General features: G+C 44.9%; 1 protein-coding gene across 2 annotated transcripts in view; it reads left to right on the top strand.

The window, feature by feature from the left end:
- The window catches only part of GRIA1 (glutamate ionotropic receptor AMPA type subunit 1), a 306,836-nt gene that overhangs the window by 240,082 nt on the left and 42,856 nt on the right, over window positions 1–23,898 (top strand). For both annotated transcript variants that reach the window (XM_036240090.1, XM_036240091.1), the window contains exons 12-13: window positions 15,546–15,744; window positions 21,053–21,300. In XM_036240090.1, the coding sequence (XP_036095983.1) occupies window positions 15,546–15,744; window positions 21,053–21,300 (447 nt within the window). The remainder of the gene's footprint in view (window positions 1–15,545; window positions 15,745–21,052; window positions 21,301–23,898) is intronic.

Below are 23,898 nucleotides of genomic sequence, written 5' to 3'. Positions count from 1 at the left end.
TGGATAATCACTCTGTTTCAGCCCCTGACCTTAATTCTACCTGAAAAGTCTCTTTTGCCATGTAATGTAACATATTCACAGGTTCTAGGGATTAAGACGTGGATGTCTTTTGGAGGCCAAATTTTTGTCTCCCGTATCCCATTTTGTAGGTGAGGAAACTAAGGCTTAGTGTGGTTAAGTAACTTGTCCAAAGTCACCCCCTTGTTATTGGCAGCATGGCCAAGCAGCCTGACACTGGAGCCTTTACTCTTGACCACTGACTTCATCTAGAGAACATCAACGGGAAAAGTGGAGGACCAGGCTGGAACAGAACGGGTTCGGGAAGACACGGGAACAAACATCACGTAGCGACGGCCACTCCTACTATTGCTGTGTTAATAAGTGACCACACACCTATTGGTTTAAAACAGCACCCACATGCTACCTTACAGTTCTGCCGAAATGTGTGAGATCAGTGTTTTGCAATATTTTTTAAGACAGTTTTATTATTTTAACTTTATGCAATAATTTGCTCTGTGGCAACTACTTTGCAGAGCAACGATTCTGAGAGAACATGACTATGTAAGAATTATGGCTATATCTGCCCTGGCTGGCTGGTTTGTCTCAGTGGTTAGAGCTTCGGCCCTCGGACCTAAGGGTCACAGGTTCAGTACCAGTCAAGGGCACATACTTGGGTTACAGGTTATATCCCCGCACCTGGTTGGGGTCATGTAGGGGTGGGGGGCAACCAACCAATGTCTGTCTGTCTCTCTCCCCCCCCCCCTTCTCCCCTCCTCACTCCCTCCTTTCCACTCTCTCTAAAAATCAATGGGAAAATATATAGTCACAGTCACTCTGCTTGATCTGGTCCCTGCCTCAATCTCTAAACTCAGCCAATGCTGCTAATAACCTTGAACACATGAAGCCCCTTCCTGGTCTAGAACCTTTGCTCTTCCTGTGTCCTCTGTCTAGAATGTTGCCCCTCCAGATTCTTCATACATCTAGATCATTTTCAACCTTTAGCTCTCAGCTGACATATCACCCCCTCAGAGAGATCTTCCCTCACGTCCCTGTCTACAGCAGTCCCGTCCTTCCCTCTTCCTGACTCCTTGCCACCCAGCAAGTTAGTGATGAGAGAGCAATACTTAATGGCTGGCATGAGGAGGCATTGCTATTATCTCCAGTGTATAGATGAGTGAGCTGAAAATCAGAGAGTCTAAGCTGCTTTCCCAAGGTCACACAGCAATTTAAAAAAGCAGCTGGGATTTAAACCCAGGTTGGGTAATTCCATAGTCCATAATTTTAACCATTATGTTCTGGGCTTTCTACATATTATAAATATTATAGGTATTTGTTTAGAAAATCAAAAAATAGAAGAAGATGGGAAAAGAAAGACTGTCCATGATGCAGCCACCTGGATGACTCCCATAACATCTTTGTTTACATACCCTCAGACATTTATCTCTGCCAAACTTGAGTTTTCAAATAGGCTCATATAGTTTAGGCTGTTTTATAACTTGCTTCTTCTCACTTAGCATACTGAAACCTTCTTTCCACGACATCTTTCATTTCTGAGTCGTAGTAGCTGCTTCTACCAGGTGTTTCCTCTGGTCCAGGTCCTCTGCTAAGCACAGCACAGCTCATCCTCTCATCAACGGTTTTAGGTTGTTCCTGTTGCCATCGCCATTTCACAGACAGATGAAGCCGGGGCTCAGAGATATGAACTACCTTGTTCCAAATCGCACGGTCAACCAATGGAAGGGCTACCAGTCTCCGAGAGAGCTGAGAGTCCCTTTGAGGAAATGAGGGAGGGGTGGAACGGGTGAGACAGAGAAGACAAACAGGTGCCTGCCTCCGGGGCTGCCCTGGTAGCCTGGTTGGAGATTCGTGAAAGGGAGACCTGAGTGTGCAGGGAACTGGGCAGAATGAAAAAAATATCTGGCAAGTGGAGGATTTTTAATTGGCTATTTTAAGTGAAATAGCTCCCTCTTATATGTGCCGTGTGCTGGAGTGAACCAAACATTAAAGCACAGTTATTTTATCTCTCGTTTGCTGATGGGTTGGGGTCTCTTTTCTAAAAGCCCACAACATCACACATTGAAATCTGCTGCCAACTCTAAGGACTTCACATACCAGTTAGGTTGGATCACAGATGACAACCCAGGCCTTCACCTGGCCCCAGGAGGCAGGGACCCAGGCCCTTGGAGCTCATCTCGCTTCTGAAACCAGCTGGCGGATCAGCAAATTATGGGAGCAAATTATCTGGATACAAGGAAACCATATGTTTTGACATTATGGGCTAGCCAGTAGGCAGCTAGCTATAAAAAGAGAATGGCTTCTTCTAAGAAATTAAACCCAAAAATATATGTGGAGGAAGTCTCATTTTTAACATCAGTATGGTGCCAAGTATTTCTTTGTGTCTAGGAACTGTGGGTAAGTGGTGCTTAGAACCTGAGAAGGTAAAGTATGAGCGATGAGGGTGGTGCCCTGGTCCAGTGAAATCACACCACTGGAAGTCAGTGGCTCTGGGTTCACATTCAAGCCCCAGCACTTGCTATGTGACCATGACTTCATCTCTCTGCACCTCGGTTTCCTCATTGATCAACGGAATATGCATGCATTCTTGGCCTGAAGAGAATGAGGAGGATTGCAAAAATGGGTGTCAAGTATCTTCCTCAGTATCCAGCTCTGAGTAGGCTCCCAGAGACCGTGACTACTGGGTGGTTCGTATGCTTTGGGCAACGTGAAACTCTTATCTGTTCACATTCTTGTCCCACTTCCACAACATTGCACAGGCTGTTCCTGCTCCAGGAAATGCCTTCCCTCTATCTCAGAATGCTCAAAGCCTTCCAGTTAAATGTCTCCTCTCCCGTGCCACCGTCCCCGATGTTTCCCATTTGGACATGACTTTTCCCACCTCTGCACATTCTTAGCATTGAATCAGTGATTCCCCATGCTGGTCACCCCAGCCCGGGTACCACTGTCACTTCTGTGTGGATCACTTTCATTCTATTCGTTTGATTTCCCATCAGGCTTGGCATATGTAGTCAGCCTTCAATAACGTCGTATAGTCATTCACTTATTTAGTGAATGTTCACTGAGCACCTGCTGTGTGCCATGCACAATGCTGGATGCCAGCAATACAGCACCCAATGACAGGTAAGAGCCCTGCCTTCACTGAACCTGCATTTCAGTGGAGGGAGACAGATAGCACATGCATAAACTAGTCAGTCGATCGACACATTGTTATGTAAAGAACGCTTTGGCAAGTGCTATGAAGGAGAGGAAACAAGGTAAGCTGAGTGAGACAGACGTGACAGAAACAATATTCTCAGCGGTGTAAGTGAGGAGGTGATGTTTGAACACAGACCTCAAGGTAGATGGAGGCAAGCTTGGGACAACTTCAGGGAGGTGAGACCCAGGCAGGGGAAACAACAAATGTCCTGAGGTGGGAAAGAATTTGGTGTGTTCTGGGAAGTTCCAGAAGGCTAATGAGGCTGAAACATCGGCAGAGCAGGAAATACAAGACGAGAGGTGGGCCAGCTCAGGTTGACCTTGGTGGGACATTTGGATTTATTTTCTAAGTGTGACAGATTTTAAGTGGGCTGGAGAACATGATCCGATTTCATTTTGAAAAGATCCCTCTGGCTGTTGCGTGGATGTGGGTTGGACAAGAACAAAAGCAGCAGCAAGGACATGTGATACTAATACCTAGTATCTAGGATGTTATTTGGGACGAGGGAGATGATTGGGTTTGATAGACTGGGGCAGCGGGCAAGGGAAAGAGATGAGCCAGCAGTTTCTCCTGGTGTTTGGTTTGAACAGCAGGGGAGAAAGTAGTGTCATTTCCTGAGGTGAGAAAGATGGAGAAGAGTCATTTATGTTGTATTTATTTGAGCTTTTCAGCGGGAGCTCATTAAGAATTTTGGTTTGGATGTTTCCGATTTGAGGTGTCAAGTAGGCAGTGAGACACATGTGTTTACAGTCCAGGAGAGGGACAGGAGACCGAATTTGGGAGTTATCGGCATCTACGTATAAGTTGTGGGACTGGAGGCAGACATCCAGGGCCAGAGTCTAGACAGGGATGTGAAGCTCTGGGCACAAGAGCTTGAGACTAAGCAGAAAGGGAAAACCAACAAAAAAGACCAAGAAGGATAAACCTTCATGACGGGAGCAACCTGAGGAGAGTGTGGGGACTTAGAAGTCAAGAAGAGCGTTTCCAAAAGAAATTATCGCCATCATCACAGGTGACACCTTGGCACTACTGTGTCTGTGCTAAGGGCAAGGCATGACTTACTCACTGAATTTTCACAATCCATGAGATGGAATTCATTATCTCCACTTTCAGGTGTGGAAACCAGGCAAAGAATTAGTAAATGTTTAAAAATGAATGAATCGATCTGCATCCTTTTTTTTTTTTTGCTTTTTTTTTTTGCAAACTGTGCCATAACCTACACTCCCATGACCAACTTAAATGGGGGAAAGTAGGAACAAAAGACCATCCTTCTTCGAAACATAGCTCTGCCAATGCTAGAACAGCACACTAGCTTACAAATTACTGCGATTTCCTTAGACCCTGTTGTCCAGCCCCAGGTCCCCACCCCTTGGACTCACCACGCTGTAGTGCGGGAACACAGTGACCGGCAGCTGGGGTAATTAAAATGACTCACTCCAGCTCTGCCAGGGAAGTGCCAAGTGATTTGCAGCTGGTGACAAATGAGTGGATTTGCCACCCAGATGCAGCATCTTGGATGAAGGGGCCTCATCAGCGGAACTGTTGCATTTGGTCAGAGCTATTTACCCTGGTCTAGGAACCTGGATGCCCGCTACCAGATGAGTCTCTCTCTCTCTCTCTCTCTGAACATAATTACTCAGCTCAGTAATTAGTCTACATGAACTTTTTTCTCCCTGTAATTTAGAGGTGGGCCACCTGTCTCTGTTTCCACTACTTTTTGCAACAAGCCATTTGAAGCAGATGGCAAAAGGAGTAAGTTGAGCTCCGTGACCTCTTGCACTCACCTGAATGGACACACAGGAGGTATCCCTTCTTCCCCCTTCCTCTTGAGGACGACAGGACATGCTTTTGAAATAAAGAACATCCATACCCACCTCCTCATCAGAGATGTCCTGGAGAGGAGGTTGATGGGATCAAAAGTTGATTGCTGTTTAATGACTTCCCACTCCCTACACCAGCCCCAAGCACCTGCTCTCCCGAAGGCCCCTGGCCACAGTGCCCCCTCCCCCACTGCAGCCAGCATTGCTCCTCACACTGTCTGCTCCTCCTCCTGAACGCGCCCTCTACATACCGGCTTGTGCGGTGGGTCAGAGGCATTTTCTTTCAATTCTTAAGAACACCCTTAAATTAGTACCATTCCTCCATTTTGTAAAGAAACAAGCACAGAGAGATTTAGTGACTTGCCCAGTGACACAACCAATAAGTAATAAAGCAGGACTCCATCTTATCTGACTCGTAATCCCATTCTCTTTTTTTTCCCCTTGATTGTTTTACAGAGAGAGGAAGTGAGAGGAAGAGAGAGATAGAAACATCGATGAGAGAGAACACTGATTGGCTGCCTCCTGCATGCCCCCCAAGGGGGATTGGGCTCACAACCTGGGCATGTGCCCTGACCAGGAATCGAACTGGCAACCTCTTGGTGCATGGGTTGACACTCAACCACTGAGCCACACCAGCCAGACTTAATCCCATTCTCTTGACCAATACCCTCTACTTTCTCCCTGAGGATGACCCACAAGTAACAGTTAAATGAATCGCTGCACATTTTATTTGAGTGTTTCTGTGGAGGTACTAATAACCAGATAAATGATTTTAAAAATGCCTTCACTACTCTTGCATGTTATGGCTTAAAATCAACGGTCTCTGTGATTCACAGTAGGATTGAGGGCAGGAGTCAGAAAACTATGGCCCACAAGCCAAATCCAGTCTGCTGTCTGTTTTTGTAATGAAAGTTTTATTGGAACACAGCTGTGTGCATGTGTTCATGTAGTGTCTATGGCTGGTTTCACACCACAACAGCAGAGACAAGTAGTACAACAGAGACCGAGGGCCTGCAAAGCCTGAAAGATTTATTACCTGGCCATTTGCAAGTTTGCCAACCCCTGGTCTGGAGCAACAGATTCAAACTGCGAGATTAGAAATACACATTTAAAGCCCTGGCCGGTTTGGCTCAGCGGTTAGAGTGTCGGCCTGCAGACCAGAGAGTCCTGGGTTCAGTTCCCGCTAAGGGCACATACCTCGGTTGCAGTTTGTCTCTGGCCCCAGTGGGGGTCATGTGGGTGGCAACCACTCGATATGTCTCTCTGACACCCATGTTTCTCTCTCTCTCTCTCTTCCTCCTCCTCTCCCTCCTGCTCCATCTGAAGATAAATGAGAAAGAAAAAAAAAATGTCTTCAGGTGAGGATAGGAAAAAAAAAGAAATACACATTTAAAGACCTGTAGAACCAACCACAGAACTTATATGCATGTGTGCATGAACAAAGGACATGGACAACAAAGCTGGGGACAGGGTGGGGAGGGAGGAGGGGGAATCAGTGGGGATAAAAGGAGAAACATCTGTAACAAAAATAAATTAATTAATTTAAAAAAAATTTTTTACATAAAAAAAAAAAAGACCTGTAGAACCTGTTAGAACCCAGAGACTGGTTCAATCAGATCCTTACTATCTTCCATTAGCATCAAGTATGCATTTCATGACATTTATTTATCAACATTATTATCAAAATACATTTAGTTAACAAATTTCCTCTGGTTGGCAAGAGGCAAAAATATTTGCAAGAAGAGACAGCTTGCAGCCAGCAGTCTAAGTCCCCAGACCACGTCGGAATTGATTCACCCATAAGGCATGCGTGACCTGTCATCTGAGCACTATTCTCTCCTTCGGCCCCTGCTTCCGTGGATCACCAACTCCTATCTCTTTGATGTCATCACCTCTTCAGTCAGCCTGCCCTCCCAATTTCTGTGGGCTCATCGTTGTTCATCAATAAGTGCCATAAGTCATCATCATAGTAACATCTTAAATCATTAAGCAGCATAGTTAAGCCGTAATGGAATGACCATGGCGAAGAGGAAAACAGAGGGGGTTGCTCGGTGCCCTGCGGCAAAGGTTGGGAAGTTTATAGAGACAATGATGTCCTACTCACCTCCTCCTTTCAACTTCTACCTACTGAGCCTTCTCCCCACCCCTGCACTATTCCGCTTGGCTTATCTCCTACTCATACTTCAAAACCTAGCACATGTTTCTCCTCCTCTGGTAACTTCTCCTGCTCTCTGCCAGAATGGTAATTAGCCAGCCCTCTGTGTTCTGTTGGTGCTGCTTTCTTACCTGTCATATAATTAAGATAGTACTATAATTACTATTAATGATATTTGTATAAGATAGTGATCACTTTAGTGACTGCTTACTATGCACCAAACACTGTGCTAAGCACTTTACCAAGAATCAGGTATCTGACCCCAAAGCCTATGTTTTTAATCACTAGGCTATGCTTCCCATCTTCCCCATGAAAGGGAGCAACTGTGGTGTATTCACTTTTATCTCCCAAGGTGGCCCAACAGTGCCTGCAATATAAGAAATGTTTGTGAAATGAGTGAGTAAGTAGTGTGGCACACAGAATTCTAAAGATGCCATCTTTGGTTGTTCACATATTAAGCCAGGTACTGCTATGAAAGATTTTACAGATGTAAAGTCCCAAGTCAGTTGACTTTAAGAGTAACAGAGAGATGAGCCCTTGAAAAGCAGAGAGTTTTCTCCAGCTACGGGAAGTCAGAGGGATTCAAAAACGAGGGGGATTTACCAAACTCATGGTTTGAAGATGCAGGGGCCCTGGAAGCTGAGAGCAGCTGGTGGCTGACGGCCAGCAGGGAAACTATGACCTCAGTCCCACCCGCACAAGGAGATGAATTCTACAAACAACCAGTGAACTTTAAAAAGGACTCCAAGCCATCAGCTTGATTTTAGCCTGGTGAGACCCTGAGCAGAAAATCTAGACACCCTAACCCAGACTTCTGTCTACAGAACTATGAGATAATAAATAAGTATTGTTGACTTCTGGTCAAGATCATGGGTAGGTGAATGTGGTATCACCTCCTCCACAATCACATCAAAATTACAATCAAACTCCAGAACAACCATCATTTAGAACCACCTGAAATCAAGCTGAATGGAAGTCCTACAACTACAAAATCAAAGAAGAAGCCACATCGAGACTGGTAGGAGGGGCATGGATAGCTGGTCCCACACCCACAGGTGGCGGATAAAAATCAGGAGGACACCTCGGCTATGAAGGTCCTCCCTGAGGAGTAAGGGGTTCCTGTCCCACACCAGGCCCCCAGCTCAGGGTTCCAGTGCCAGGAAGAGAAGTCCCCATAACTACTGGCTGTAAAAACCAGCAGAAACTGAGGCTAAGGGAGGCTGAGGCCTCTGGAGTCCCAGGCAGTTCCTCTTAAAGGTCCTGCACACAGACTTACTTAGACTCACTCCAACGCTGGGGAGGCAGCTTGAGAGGCACCAGAGACACAGGAAAAAATAAAATTGTCTGGCAGCGGGGTGAGGGCTGGAGAGGCAGCTTTCTCCCAGACAGATGTGCTGGTGGAGGCCGTTGTTCCATCAGTGAGCCCTTCTCCCATGCAGCTGGCAGACAGGTACCGTATCTGGGATTCCAGCAACCTGGCTCACACTGTTTGCCCCACCCTGGTGATTTCCTGAGGCGCTGCCCCATCCAACTTTCAGGCCCACCCAAGCTGTTTCCAGTGGCATTACCATAGGAATTGCCTGTCTTATCTCCTGTTTCTGATTTTCCTAAATTTTCTCAAACAAGCAGCATCTGACCTCAGCGAGCCCCATACCTCTCACTAAGTGGCCCCAGGCCCGGCACTAGGAGCAGCCAGCCTTGGTTCACAGCTTGGCTTTTCCTGGGCACCTCCAAGCCCAGCACAAGAAGCAGCCATCTGCAGATCACTTTGTAGCTTATGCCTGGAGGTCCCAGGTAGAACACAGTCAGTAGATGACTTTGCCCCGGAGAGCCAGCACACCCAGTGGACAGCTTCAGACCACAGTGAAACACCACCATCGAACCACCTCTACACTCAAGGAGTGTACTCAGTGGGTACCAGAACCCTGCTGAAGTAAGTCTTGCTCTTTGTGATGGGCCTCTGCACAGCTGTTCTCCAAGTTAGTCAGAGGTCAGTGGGCAGTGGGCACAGACAGTGCTTGCAGCTAATCAGCTTGAGTAAATCCCTCCCACTGACATGCCAACAGCAATCAAAACTCAATTACAACAGAATGGTATACAGTCCACACAAGGGGTATACCTCAAGGGCACAGATGGGGTGATTGGGGAGGCTGTGCCACTGGACCCTACAGAACACCCACTACAATAGGCCACCCTCGGAAGCCTAGGAGACATAGAAATTCTGCCTGATATATAGAAACAAACACTGGGAGGCAGCCAAAATGAGGAGACAAAGAAACATGTCCCAAATGAAAGAACAGAACAAAACTCCAGGAAAAGAACTAAACAAAATGGAGATATGCAATCTAACAGATGCAGAGTTCAAAATATTGGTTATAAGGATGCTCAAGGAACTTAGAGATAATTTCAAAGAACTTAGTGAGTACCTCAAGAGCATAAAAAAGGACCAGTAAGAAATGAAGGGTGCATTAACTGAAATAAAGAATAATTTACAGGGAATCAATAATAGAGTAGGTGGAGTCCAGAAGCAAACCATCGAGTTGGAATATAAGGAATCAAAAATCATCCAATCTGAACAACAAGAAAAAATAATTTTAAAAAAGGAAGATAGTGTAAGGAGCCTCTGGGACAACTTTGAGCATAACAACATTCACATCATGGGGATGCCAGAAGGAGAAGAGAGAGAGCAAAAAAATTGAAAACCTATTTGAAAAAATAATGACAGAAAACTTCCCCAACTTGGTGAAGTTAACAGACATACAAGTCCAGGAAGCACAGAGTCTCAAACAAGATGAATCCAAAGAGGCCCACACCAAGACACATCATCGTCAAAATGCCAAAGGTTAAAGACAAAGAGAGAATCTTAAAAGTAGCAAGCGAAAAGCAGTCAATTGCCTACAAAGGAGCTCCCATAAGACTGTCAGCTGATTTCTCAAAAGAAACTTTGCAGGCCAGAAAGGAGTGGGAAGAGATATTCAAAGTGATGAAAAGCAACAATCTACAACCGAGATTACTCTGTCCTGAAAAGCTATCATTTAGAATTGATGGACATATAAAAAGTTTCCTGGACAAGAAAAAGCTAAAGGAGTTCATCACCACCAAACCAGTATTATATGAAATGTTGACAGGTCTTCTTGAATTAGAACAACAAAAATATGAACAATGAAATGGCAATAAATACATATGTATTAACAATTCAAAAAAAATGTACAAGCAGAACAGAAATAATCTCATAGATACAGAGAACTTTCTGTTGGTTGCCAGATGGGAAGGGGATTGGGAGGATGGGTGAAAAAGGTGAAGGAACTAAGACGTACAAATTTGTTGTTAGACTGATGAATCTAAAAATAGAAGGGTTCGGGGGGGGGGGGGCGGGAAGAGATAAACCAAAGAACTTATATGCATACATGCCTAACAAATGGACACAGACAATAGTGTGTGAATGGCAGGAGGGGGACAGGAGAGGGGAGGGAGGGGTCAGTGGAAGGAAAAAGGAGGGACATCTGTAATACATTCAACAATAAAGATAAATTTAAAATAAATGAGTATTGTTAGAAGCCACTAAGTTTGTGGTGATTTGTTATGCAGATATAGAAACAAATACAAACAGGTTTTCCAATCCTGTGGAGAAGTTGGTTGTAAGACTCCTTTCTAAGGATCTCAAAGGTTCCACTGAGCTTTATAAGAAGTGAGTGTTGGCTGTGATGCAATACCACAGAGGTGTCATGAGTTGAGGAAGTCCATGCCCATCTATAAATGAATCAGAATCTGGTGAGGAAGGGAATATTCTGTAGTGGATAGTGTGCTGGACAGAAAACATGAAATCTGGGTTTCTACTCCCAGCTCTGCCACTGCCTCACTGTGTGACCCTGGGAAAGTCCCTTTACATCTCTTCACTGTTATTCTTTCATCTACAAGCTGCAGATATTCATCCCTTTCCCATCCATAAGGCTATATATAAAATTCAAGTAACGGGTCCAACAGCCATCTAAGTTGTAGCCAACTCTGGGGAAACATAAGGGAGTTTTGGAAATAGCGATGCCAAGTTACAAGACTAATAAAATTCAGGTGACTAGGCAGACCTCCAAGGCATTCAAATCACAGCTGTCCTTCCCCTACGAAGAAAAGTACTGCTTTGCCCTGTGGCTCCCTGGGAGAATAATCATCATAAAGATAATATCTTGTATTTCAATAGCACTTTTCAAAGTGCTTTCCTCTCTACCTTTTTAATGCCAATAGCTTGTGTCAGTTTAAGGAAAAGAATGAACAAAGAGTCCTTCTATGAGAGTTTACATTTCTGACAGGAAGTAGGGTCGGCTCACCCATTATTCCGAGGAAGAAGCCTGAGACCAAGCTGGACAGGCAACTGGCCAAGGCTATGGGGCTGGTTAGTGAAAAAGCAGAAGCTCTCATTCGCAGCATTGGCCTCTAGCAACTCTAGCTCCCTGCCTGTGGAATGGAGCGGGGAACATGCAGAGTTCTGGATTGGACACCCAGCTCCACCTGCACTGGGTCTGAACGGAGGGTGAGGGATTTCCTCACACTCAAGGTCCCCTGTCATGGATCAGCTGCAAATGAAGCACTGAAATCACGTCCCATTTAGAAGAGCTTCTTCCCCCAGCCCTCGTTATTCCACAGACGGCACTGGCTGGCTGTTAGCAAAAGACACTTTCTTTGGTCTCTTCATTAAGTTGGTGGGGATATGGGGAATACAATACAGGGTAAGTGTTCTCACCACCCAGCAGATGAATATTCATTAAAGGAGAACAGGGAAGAAGGAGCCACAGGCCTGGACCTTTCTTGGGAGGCCTCTGAGCTTCACTTGATGATCCCTCACTTGGGCCACCTCAGTTGCGTCTCTCGGTTCAGTAATGTTGGAAGAGGAGGTAGCCATCCTGGACACTTGGTTTGAGGCTACGACTCCAGATATCCTGGCCATAAGCAGGGTTGGAGTCTCCTGGCCCTGGGAACTATTCCTGGTCTCTAGAATCCAATGTGAATAGAGCTGCCAGGTTATGAGAGAGGCAGCAGCTTTAAGCATCCACTCATCATTGAGGCCTACTGGGTGCTTCGTGCTGGACACACAGCACTGCAGGAAAGAACTAAAAGGTTCCTGTACTCTCGTGGAGCTTTGGTCTTGGGGGAATGACAGACTGTCACACAGTCACACAAACAGATGTCAGATTTCGAATGCGATGTGAGTTGCATGGGACTCTGAGGGTCTTAATATTTGAATGCTGCAAAAGTGGTGAGTAGGGGTGAGGTCTGACCCATGAATAGAGTTGGTGCATTGACCGGGGGAAGAGCAGCATGTGGTAAGGGTGAGAGCCTTGGAGTATGAAGGACCGAACAAAGTCCTGGGTGACAAGAGTACCGAAAGCATATTATGGGATGGCACTGGAGAACAAGCCAGGGGCTGGACCACACTGGGCCTTAAGAATCATGAAGGAGTTTGAATTTTAGTCCACATGTAAGCGGAGTGCTTTGAAGGGTTTTAAGCAAAGAAGCAACAGATACAACTAACGTTTTTGAAAAGATCACGCAGGTGGCCTCCTGGAGAACTGATTAGGCAGAGGAATGGGAGGAGAGGGGGCTGAATGGAGGCAAGAAGTCCAGTTCAGATGTCATCCAGAATTGGCTAAGCAGCAGTGGCTTTGCACAGTCCTAGACACTTGTCTTTGCCACCTCCTAGGGTGGAAAGAACGCCGGAGTGGATACCAAAGGCGGTGTGATGTTTGTTTCCAAGTGCATACTAGCCTCGGGGGGTCGGGACAGTGATTGTGCCTCTCTATCTCAATTTGTTTGACTGCCCAGTAGAAGCCATTCATACTATTCTACCTATGGTTTCAAAGTTGGTCTCTGGCCGCCACATGACGCCTGCCCTCTGTCTTGCTTAGATTTGTGTCCTCAGCACTTGGTATCCTGGAGAACCGAGAGAGGGCTCCAAGTACGAGATGTTCAGATGGTCCACCTCTTGAACATCTTCAGAAATGGGAGAACTCGCTCCCACCCTAAGGTTAACCGCTGTTGCCCTAATCTGCCCATCAAAATGATCTTCCTCCTATGTAGTTAGTGTTTCTTTTCTGGGACTTCTGTCAAAAGCTCCTCAGTCAGGTCACATGGTACAAGCTTCACATCAATACTCCCGTGAACACATCTCTTCAGGTCTTTTCTTCTCGTAAATGCCCCCTTCTTCCTGGGCTGGTCTTCATATGGAATAGCGTTGCTTCATTCTCCAGGTCTCTTTCCTCTGAACAAGCCTCCTCTTAGTTCCCTCTTCATGGGAAACATCTGGGAACATTATTTTCCATTTAGTAAGCCAAAACAAGGATTTTTGGATTTCTTAGAGTGAGCACTGCCTGCCTAGCGTGAAAAGGAAGTCTCTAAGAAACTGAAACCCCGTGGAGCTCACAGGAACATGGGAATAACACAGAAAGGGTCAACCAGGGTTTTAGAAACAATGTGGAATGATAAAGCCTGCAGCCCGGCCAGTGTGGCTCAGCGGTGGAGCATCCACCCATGTACCAACAGGTCCCTGGTTTGATTCCCAGTCAGGGCACATGCCCAGGTTGTGGGCCTGATCCCCAGGGAGGGGCATGCAGGAGGCGGCCAATAGATGTTCTCTCTCATCAATGTTTCTATCTCTCTCTCCCTCTCCCTTCCTCTGTCTAAAATCAATAAAGAAAAAGTGTTTTTAATAATAATAATAATAAACCTGCAGGCCTGGGTGTGTTCCTGGGTCAGTGTGATTTGGGACTCTTGAGTTCCTTTATCTGCAAAACTCAGGGGTTGGATTGGGTATTTCTCTGGTTAAGTACAATGATACCTCGGTTCTCGAACGCCTTGACTTTCGACCAAATCGGTATTCGACCAGGAGATTCGAGAAACTTTTGTCTCGGAATCCGAACAAATATTTGGAACTCGAACTTCCGAGATGAGCCGAGTTGAGCCGAATGGCGTTCATTCGGCCCAGCGCGCCTTGCTTGCGTCATCAGTGTGAGTGCAGAGAGAGAGTCACGCTTTGTGGAGAGAGTCACGCTTTGTGGAGAGAGTCACGCTTTACACTGAATTTAACCCTTAACCCTTAGACATACTGTACACTTTTATTTCTTGTTGAGACTTATGTTTTTCTACATATTATATACAAATTAGGCCAGTAAATAGGCATTTTCTGGGGCTTGGAACGAATTAATCCAGTTTCCATTATTTCCTATTGGGTTTCATTGCTTCGGTTCTTGAACAATTTGGTTCTCGACCGTCCTCCTGGAACGAATTATGTTCGAGAACCGAGGTATCACTGTATTAGGTTCTAGGTAAGAACTGTCACCTGTTGAAGGCTCAGAGCTTGGGGCTCAGAGTACATGTTAGAAAGGGCGTAAAGGAACAGTTGCTCCAAATCACACTTCCTTAAAAAATTAAGCTGGATAGAAAGGGCAACTGGAATGCAAATAACTTGATCACTTTATGATTCCGTATAATTTGATGACCTAGCTGTCCACCACATAAAATCACCCCATAAAACATCTAAATCATTTTGTGATATTGCCGGATGCTCGGAACTTGGAAATCTACTAGCTAAATCCAAAAGAGCACAGTGGAACTTGACTGGCCATGTTTCTCTTGATTGTTTTAGGCATTAAGAGAGGAGAACAGAATTCTAAGAAGAGTAAGGATAAACTTCTCACATATAATGGTCAGATTTGCTATTGATCCAGACAAAATATGCTTTGTCTTCTATTTCGGCCAAATCCTCTTTCTCTGTAATAGCGGGAGAACTGTGCCTCCCCCCCACATTGACATTCCCCAAAGTGGCGGCGGTACTGTTGTTCTCGTTTATTTAAAGTGTGTTCTCCCTCCCCTTCTTCTAGTCCATCATTTCAGCGGCCTTTGCAATAACAAGAAGAGAGTCTGAAAACATTTCTGGACATAGTCAAGTGTGTGGGTCGTGGGTATAAGTGCATTTGCACTCATACGTGTGTGCACAAACTATTGTACGTCACTCCACTTAACAGAAGGTTTATGTGTGTTTGTGGTTTGGGGTGGCAAGTGTTGGCATACCTGTCTTTGCTGGCATGTGTCTTGACGTATATGTATGTGTGAAAGTGAGTGCGAATATGTACCTGAGGGGCTTTATCAGCCCTGAAGGACGGCAACCCCACAGGTCCTTCTCTATGACGAGGAACACCATGCAGAGGAGATCTCTCTGACATTTGAATTCTCACATCTCGCTGACAGAGGAGAAGGGTGTAACAGGGCTTGACAGGTCTGCTGACGGGCTCAGGCTGGCCCTCAGCCCCTCCCCTGTCTTCTGGGATTGCTGTCTGTACTTCTGACACCTCTTCCCTCTGGCCTTCAGGTCCCTGTCCGGCCGCATCGTTGGTGGTGTCTGGTGGTTCTTCACTTTGATCATCATCTCCTCATACACAGCCAACCTGGCCGCCTTCCTGACCGTGGAGAGGATGGTGTCACCCATTGAGAGTGCGGAGGACCTAGCGAAGCAGACGGAAATCGCGTACGGGACGCTGGAAGCCGGATCCACTAAGGAGTTCTTCAGGGTAGGGACACCCCTTGCCCCGAGGCACTTTCACAAAAGGGAACAACCACTGTCCTTAAAATGGCTTTCTCATTAAAGAGCATGAGATTACAGGCAGCCAGGGCAACTGCTTAACTAAACATAAGTCAGGGGAACTCAGAACATTTCTCAGGTGCCTGAGAAAGCTACATTGCTTTATTGGTGGAAACTTCAAAGCTCTTGCACTGAGTCAGACCCTTCACACATGCCAGTCTAGGCCCTGTTCTCTGAGGACACAACCTACGACTCCCTCCCTGCCCCCGCAAGGACCTTGCAGTCTTGTTAGTAATTGATTAGGAATCAGTTAGGGACAAGGTCCTGATCTGATGCCCTCTGTATCCCCTCCTTGGAGGCTTGATGAATAGAAGATGGTACATGGGGAACAGTTACTGGAATGGGTGGTCTTGTTAAAAACTGTCAGGACAGAGAGAAAATGACACGTGGGTGTGGAGGTGGTGGGGATGTCATGAGGCTGGAGGCAGCGAGCGAAGGTGGAGGAGCAGAGAGCTGAGGCACACAAGACTGAGGGTCAGCCAGACCTAGGTCCAGCACCCCGCTCCGTCCTGTACCGCTCTGTAGCTCTGTGAAATGAGGAGAATAATGTCTATCTCACAGTGTCATTGTGAGACTAAGAGATGAGGCATCTAAAATACAAGGGAAACAAAGAACAATGGTTGGAGGCTCCCTTTACCATTAGGACCTCAGGGAGGTGCAGCATTTGGGATCCATCTTAAAGGGATATCCCTGGTCTCAAGGCATTTGCACAGAAGGGGACCACTGAATTAAAATATTCTCCTCATTGAAGACCATGAGTTTATAGGCAGCAGGGGCAACTGGGTAGGGTCTGTAAGCCACAGATAATAGACCTGTAACATTTCTAGACATCATGAAACCAGGTCTGATCTGGGTCAGCTAATTACATTCTAGGCCAAAGGAACAACTTAAACAAATGCCCCAAAGCAGGAAAACCTGCAGTTCCCTGAACTTTGGGCATGTTTGTCCTGAGATTTGAACAAATAGCACATGGAGCTACAATGTATTGTCAAGCAAACAAGCAGTTGCTACCACTACCTAGCACTTACTGTGAATCCAGTCCTGTTCTAAGCATACCCTACATGCATCACCTCCCTTAATCCTCTCATTAGAGGTGAGTTAGCGATATATTGTCCCCATTTTATAGCTGATTATGCTCAGAGAGTAAAAGTAATTGCTCAAGGTCACCCAGCTAATAGAAAGCAAACCTCTGCATTGCCTCAGAGAAGAGGGTGGGGATCCTGGACAGTCTCCCCAGATTCTCACTGCAACTTCATGGAGCAAATCCCAGGCCCTGAGTGAACCAACAGGATAATGTGGTCAGTTTCTCAATCCGGCACTCAATGTCCTGTATGTCAGGCAGGGAAGGGACCAAAGTCTTAACTAAGGCTTATCTAGACTCCAAGGCTAAACTCATCTATTTTCAACATATTGGAGCAAGAAGGAAACTGAGGAGTCACGTGGTCAGAGTCTGTCATTTTAGAGAGAGACATGTCTTATGCAGGCTTACCCAACCAGTTAGTACGAGAAACACCTGTAATCTCATAACCATTCTCCAACCTTTTTAGCCTACAACCAAAGTGTGAAGAAGATACCTGATATTTGTCCATAAAGCCAGCCTTATGTCCCAGACCCTACTGATACAGTTGGGGAACCACCCAACTCACTCACCCATTATATACCCATGCCTGCATCCCCAATAGCAGGTCACATTCCCCAAAGCATTTTCACATCCATGGTCTCATTTATGCTTCACCTGTGACCTAAGGCAGAACAGGAAGTATGGTGTCCACTTTGTGGATAAGACATTGAGATTCAGGTACTTCATGATACAAATGTCAAGGATGAGTACTAAATATGAGTTTCCTCATTCCAACCCAAGTATTCTTGCCACTGAACCACGCTGACCTAATGGGGTGATATCATTAACCGGTAAATGTTTTTATAAAGATCACTCAGGTTACCAAATGGACCCATAGACTAATCTAGTCTAAATCTGCTCTTTTTAGCTGGGGAAACCAAAGTCCAGAAAAGAAGATGAGCATAGCCTAGCTAATGAGAGGCACAGCTGGGACTTTGGACTTCCACATTCTTTGTTAATAGCTAAGCCTATTGACATATTACTATCTCTTGTCCACAGTAAATGTTAGGAATCTAGAACCTAATATATTCTACAAGCTCTGTGCCCTAACCAGGCCTTACTGGTGGCAAATAGGTGTAGTTTATATGCTGACCGATAGGTCGTAGTTGCCGGGAGTTCTATGTTGAGAGAGATTCTGAGGTTACATCTGGGCCCAGTGTAAAATATATTCCTTGATTGATATCAACGTCAGCCATGTATGTAGGAAGGGAAACTGGTACTGAGCCAGCCATGTATTTGGATATTTCTCCTGTAAAGTAAAATCTGAATTGTGAGTAGTAATTGCACCACTTATACAACACCTACAAAGTGCTGGTGCTGGGTTATGCATTTACCTCTGTTCTCCTATCATCTCCATGACAACATTGTGTGGTGAGTACTGTGATCACCATTGTTAGGAGAGAACCATGTGGCTCAGAAAGATCCCACAGCTAGTCAGATAAAAAGCCTAAAACAAAGGAAGGAACTGACTGCAGCGGGTGTGCAATGAGGAGACCAGGCTTTGCTCCTGGCTCTGCCACTAACAAACCATGTGACATTGGACATTTCACTGCCATACTATGGGCCTCAGCTTCTCTACCTGTATAAAAGGAGCACTGATGTGTTCCATGAGCCCTTCCATCGATGTGACTCAGACCTTGAGAATTATCCCACCAGGACTTTGGCGGGTAGGGAGTCAAGATCGCCCACCACCCCAGAAGGCAGAAGGAAAGAATAGGGAGACAAGAATTCTTCTACCACAGACTCTGAAAAATCTGGCTTCTAGTCACCACGGCAGCCCCGAGCTTCTTGGCAGCCCCAACCCAGAGTCACTTAATCCACAATCAACAGTTTAATTAAGATGTGTGAAGGACCACGGGAGCTGCGGATGATAGGAGAGATCCAAGAACAAATACCCCAAGTATGCTTCCAATCTTCCCTGCCATTCACGCTGCCTTCGCATTCCTGGAGATGAGGTTGTTCCTGAGAGTCTGCTCCAAACGGCTATGAGCAAGCCTTGGTGTTTGGAGCACTAGGGTGAGGCTGAGAGAACATATTAATTTTCTGCATATCGTTGCCTAGAGGGCTCTTCAGCTCCGCCTGTCAGCAGCCCAGTTCCCTGCTGTGGCCATCCTGTCAGGTCAAATTGCATCTTGCAATTGCCCTGCTGTGTGCTTGGTTGGTTTTGTGCCCGGAAGATCATCTGAAAATCTGGTCACAACTGAATTTATACATTTCCCAGTTTCCTGTGAGAGAATAGTCGATGCATGATAGATGCCATGATTGATTCTGGGTCCTCCTTTCCTTAACTCCCTCCCTTTACTTTTCTCTTCTTTCTCCTATTGACATTCTTGCTTGAATTAATTATCTTCAAATAAAGAATCAGATATTTCCAGCTAGCAAAGGACTTAGAGATTACCTACCCAAAGTTCTATGGAAGAGATGAAGTAAGTTAGCCATAGAACTAAGACTAGAACTTGGGGCTCCTCATTCCCAAGCCCAGTGTCCTTTCCAGACTGTAAATCACACTGTGAAACAAATCATCTAATTTATCTAATTATAGACTGAAATCTGACAGCTCATTCTATCAAATGCCTCCTGAAATTCTCAGTAACTATTTCCATTAATTTTCCATGAAGACCTAGAATTTTTCTGGACCCAAATATCTCTTTGGATCAGTTGGCTCAAACGGCAACTTAATTATATATCAATAGTTGGCCAACACTTGATGTTGATATCAAGGAAATAGACCTGATATTTGTGTGCAAACAAAAATGACCTCTTACATGTATAATGATAATTTTATACTAAATACATCTTTAATCTATATATTAACCATTATATTATATAAGTTGCATGATTCTAGTAGTAACTTTCTTTAAAATATATATAATAGTCCCTTATATGTGTTTAAAATTTGTTCACTTACAAAGCATTTCCAAAAGCCAGACTTCAGTATCCCTAAAATACATCTACCCTTTGGGGAAAGAATGCTCTTTAGAAAGACTATGTTAGATGACTGTGTTTACTTGTGGTCCTCAACTGTGAGCCCTGACTAAGGGCCTACTATGTGCAAGGTTAGACTCTGTGCAAGATCCACAGAAGGGAGGATGTCCCCTGTCCTCTGGCTGTATCCGCCGACTTGAGACCTACACACAAGTAGGAATGACTCACTATTCACGCATTCAAGCTTGGCCATCCAGTGAGTACCTGGACATTGTCTCCTTACTTTCTCAAAGTAAAGGTCACACGAGCCATACAGACCAGCATCACCTGGGGAACTGCTGAAAGAGATTTATTATTCTAGCCCCCTCTCCCCCGGAACCTGTTGAATCACTATCTCTAGTTTTAGAGCAGGGGAATCTGCATATTTACAATCTCTGTACACAATTTCGGTGCTCACTAGAGCTTGAGAACTACTATCCTTGGAACTGAGGTGTCCTCAGAACACATAGGATGCGTTGAGGTCTGTGAAATGGTGAGTAGGCTGTGGCTGGAGAGAACCAGCGTATCAAGTGGAGTAAACAGACTAGGCAAAGTCCCAAAGTGAGTTCAAGAAGCAATGAGGAAAGCATTTTGGCTAGATTTAGAGGCTTTTAAAATATAAACAGGGGACAATGTTGGATCCCAAGTTATTAGCTTTATCAGACAGCAATTGACATTCAGAGGCAGGTCTTACATTATGGGAAGACTGGAACTTGGCACCCTGAAACTCTTCAGTATTGCCCTCCAATAATGAAATCAGATTTCACTGATATTCAGCTCTCCACTTCTCCTGAGCTGTATAAATATGGCCTTGCTGAACAATAGGTAGGTTTTAAATGCCTTTCAAAGCCACATAGAGCCCCAGTTTCTTAACTCTATCCATATTTAACAGGAATATAATTACTCACCAGCAATTAGAAGATTCGGAGCTATTCTGTTTGTTCTGTATTTGCAAGATATTTGTACTTTGGAATCTACTAGTACTAATTAGAGTCTCTTATTTTGCAATCACTCATAATTTGTTTCTTCCTGAGCTAATCCAACTCATGAATGTGTGATCGAGTTACACTCAGCTCTTCATTAGTGTGTGTGCCGACCTCATTTCTAAGCGCAGCCAGTGCTTAATTCTAGTTTTGTTCCCATTTTCTGCCAGAGGTCAAAAATTGCCGTGTTTGAGAAGATGTGGACATACATGAAGTCAGCAGAACCATCAGTGTTTGTGCGGACCACAGAGGAGGGAATGATCCGAGTGAGGAAATCCAAAGGCAAATACGCCTACCTTCTGGAGTCCACCATGAATGAGTACATTGAGCAGCGGAAACCCTGTGACACCATGAAGGTGGGAGGTAACTTGGATTCCAAAGGCTATGGCATTGCGACACCCAAGGGGTCCGCCCTGAGGTAAGTAGCCAAGATTTGCTTCCGTGCTACTCCCTCTCCCCTTCCTATCTCAGGAATGAAGCTGCTATGTCTGCCACATGGCTCCAATGCCACAGTGCAAGCGGTCAAGAGGGCTCTTCTTGGACACCGGTGGGCCTGGAAGACTCCAGCCACCCAAGATCTTCAGCCCTGAGGTTGGAAATTGACCCGGGGGCCTCAGCTTGCTATGACTGTCGCTGCCTCTGTGTTCTTCCCCATGCCTCGTGTTACCCCTCCAAGTGTGTTAAGCATCGATAAACCTTGTGTCTCTGTCCCGTGATCTGTAACACACCATGCTTTACCAGACACACCCACATTCAACCAGGCCACGAACAGAGGTCTCCAGAAACCTGGATTCTTTGGCAGAGATGGTTTGTAATATCTGTCACAAGAGAAACGTAAGCACACTGTCCAAATGAAAAATCAAGTAGTCTGAGTCCTATGCAAATTAAAGTAGTGCCAAATGAATGGCAGCATCTGTTCTTTCCTAGATACTAATTTCTTTAGCAAGAAACAAGTAGTTCAGTAAAGAAGCCAAGTGCACCTTACTTTCACATAAGGAAGCTCTGATATTCACTCCAAACAGCTAAGGTGGATAAAGATATAACAAATATCCTCTTAAACACAAACAGCTAAGATTGGAAGTTAGAACATCTAGATTTAATTCTGGGATTTACTAACTGTCTCACAGAAGATAAGACATATCATCTTCCCTACCTTCAGTTTCCTCATCCCAGCCCTTCCCAGGTTCAAGGTGATGATGAACTGAAATGGGATCATCTATACAGAAGGTAACTAAAAACAGTACAGTATGAAGTCACTTGTGAGACATGAGAACGATTACACAGGAATTAACTCATTTTAGGGAAGGGTAGGGTTCAAGGAAATGTGCGGAGTGGTTAAGTTTTTGCAAAAGTGTAGAGAAGGATTCCTAATCCATTTATCACAACACCCAGGGCCACCTCTGCCTCCATTTCACGGAGCTCTACAGTGTTCGAGGCAGTTGGCTGAGCTATAGCCACAGTTTTGAACAGGTCAGACTTAGTGCCTGTCCTGATGGAACTACACTCTTGAAAGAAAGATAGATATTAAACAAATGATTATTGTTTAATGGTCCATGACAATTATGACAGGCACTCTGATGGTCTATAAAGGGGGACCTAGAGGATACCTACTTCCAGCAATATGGCAGAACAAAACTCCCACTATAAAACACCTACATATGCTGGATACAGATATAACAAATATCCTCTTAAACACAAATTAGGGAATTCATAAGCCAAAAGGAAAAAAGGAAACCAAAACCAGTGAAAAGCATAGGCTGAGTATTCTGGGGCTTCCCTAAGCAGGGCAAAGTTGTAAATTATGTGACAATCTACATAAGCAAGAATCAGAATTACAACTAAAGACATAAAAGTAACTAAAATTGCCTTGGTCAGGTTGGCTCGGTTGGTTGGAGCACCAATCCATGCACCAAAATGTTGCGGGTTCAGTTCCCGGTCAGGGCACATACCTAGGTTGTGGGTTTGATACCCAGTTGGGGCACATATGGGAGGCAACCTACTGATGTGTCTCTCTCACCTCTCTCTCTCTCTCAAATCAATAAAAGCATATCCTTGGGTGAGGATTTTTTTTTTTTTTTATCCTCACCCGAGGATATTTTCCAATTTTTGTACAGATAGAGTGGGAGGGAGAGAGAGTAAGGAGAGAGAGAGAGAAACATCGACGTGAAGGGACACATCGAGTGGCTGCCACCCACACGACCAACCAGGGCCGGGGACAAACTGCAACCGAAGTACGTGCCCTTAGCGGGAACCGAACCTGGGTCTCTCCGGACCGCAGGCCGACGCTCTAACCGCTGAGCCATACTGGCCAGGGCAGGATTTTTTTTTTTTTTAAGTAACAAAATTTTTTTTAAAGTAACTAAAATCATTTTTAATAAAAGACTCTCATGAAAGACCAGACACATTTGGAAAAGTACTTATTAGAACTTAATGAAGCAAAAAAAACGTAGTTATTGATATAAAAATTTCAATGGAAGGGTTAAAGAGCAACTATACAATGTTGAAGTGAAAATTAGTACACTGAGGGGGGGAACTTGAGAAAATTCCCCAGAACATCACAGAGATTGTTTTTGAAAGATAGAAAATATGCAAAAATGTTGAGAGACATGAAAGAGAAAAACATCCCATGCGCACCTTCTGCAAGTTCCAAATATAGACAAGGGAAGATGGAGTAGAGGCAATTTTGATGGAAATTTTCTAGAATCTATGGAAAACATAAATACTCACATTCAAAAATTATGAGACCCAGCAGGATAAACAAATGAAAATCAGCAACTGATTCAATTGAAACTGCAGAACAAGAAAGAGAAGATCTCAAATACACCCAGAAGTAACAGGGTCCAATCTGGTGCACAGAATGGGTGGAATGTAGAAAAGAAGAATTTTACAAAGATGCTTTTTTCAATCTGAGATATGATCAATTAATAGGAGTTAATTAGGTAAAATAAGGGGAGGGGGGAAAAGACGAGTCTATGCAGAGAGAACAGCATGTGCAAAGACTCTAAGGCAAGAAATC

Source organism: Molossus molossus, unplaced genomic scaffold (genome assembly GCF_014108415.1).
Source record: "Molossus molossus isolate mMolMol1 unplaced genomic scaffold, mMolMol1.p scaffold_m16_p_4, whole genome shotgun sequence".
Taxonomy (NCBI): domain Eukaryota; kingdom Metazoa; phylum Chordata; class Mammalia; order Chiroptera; family Molossidae; genus Molossus; species Molossus molossus.
This window is presented reverse-complemented; position numbering and strand designations above follow the sequence as displayed.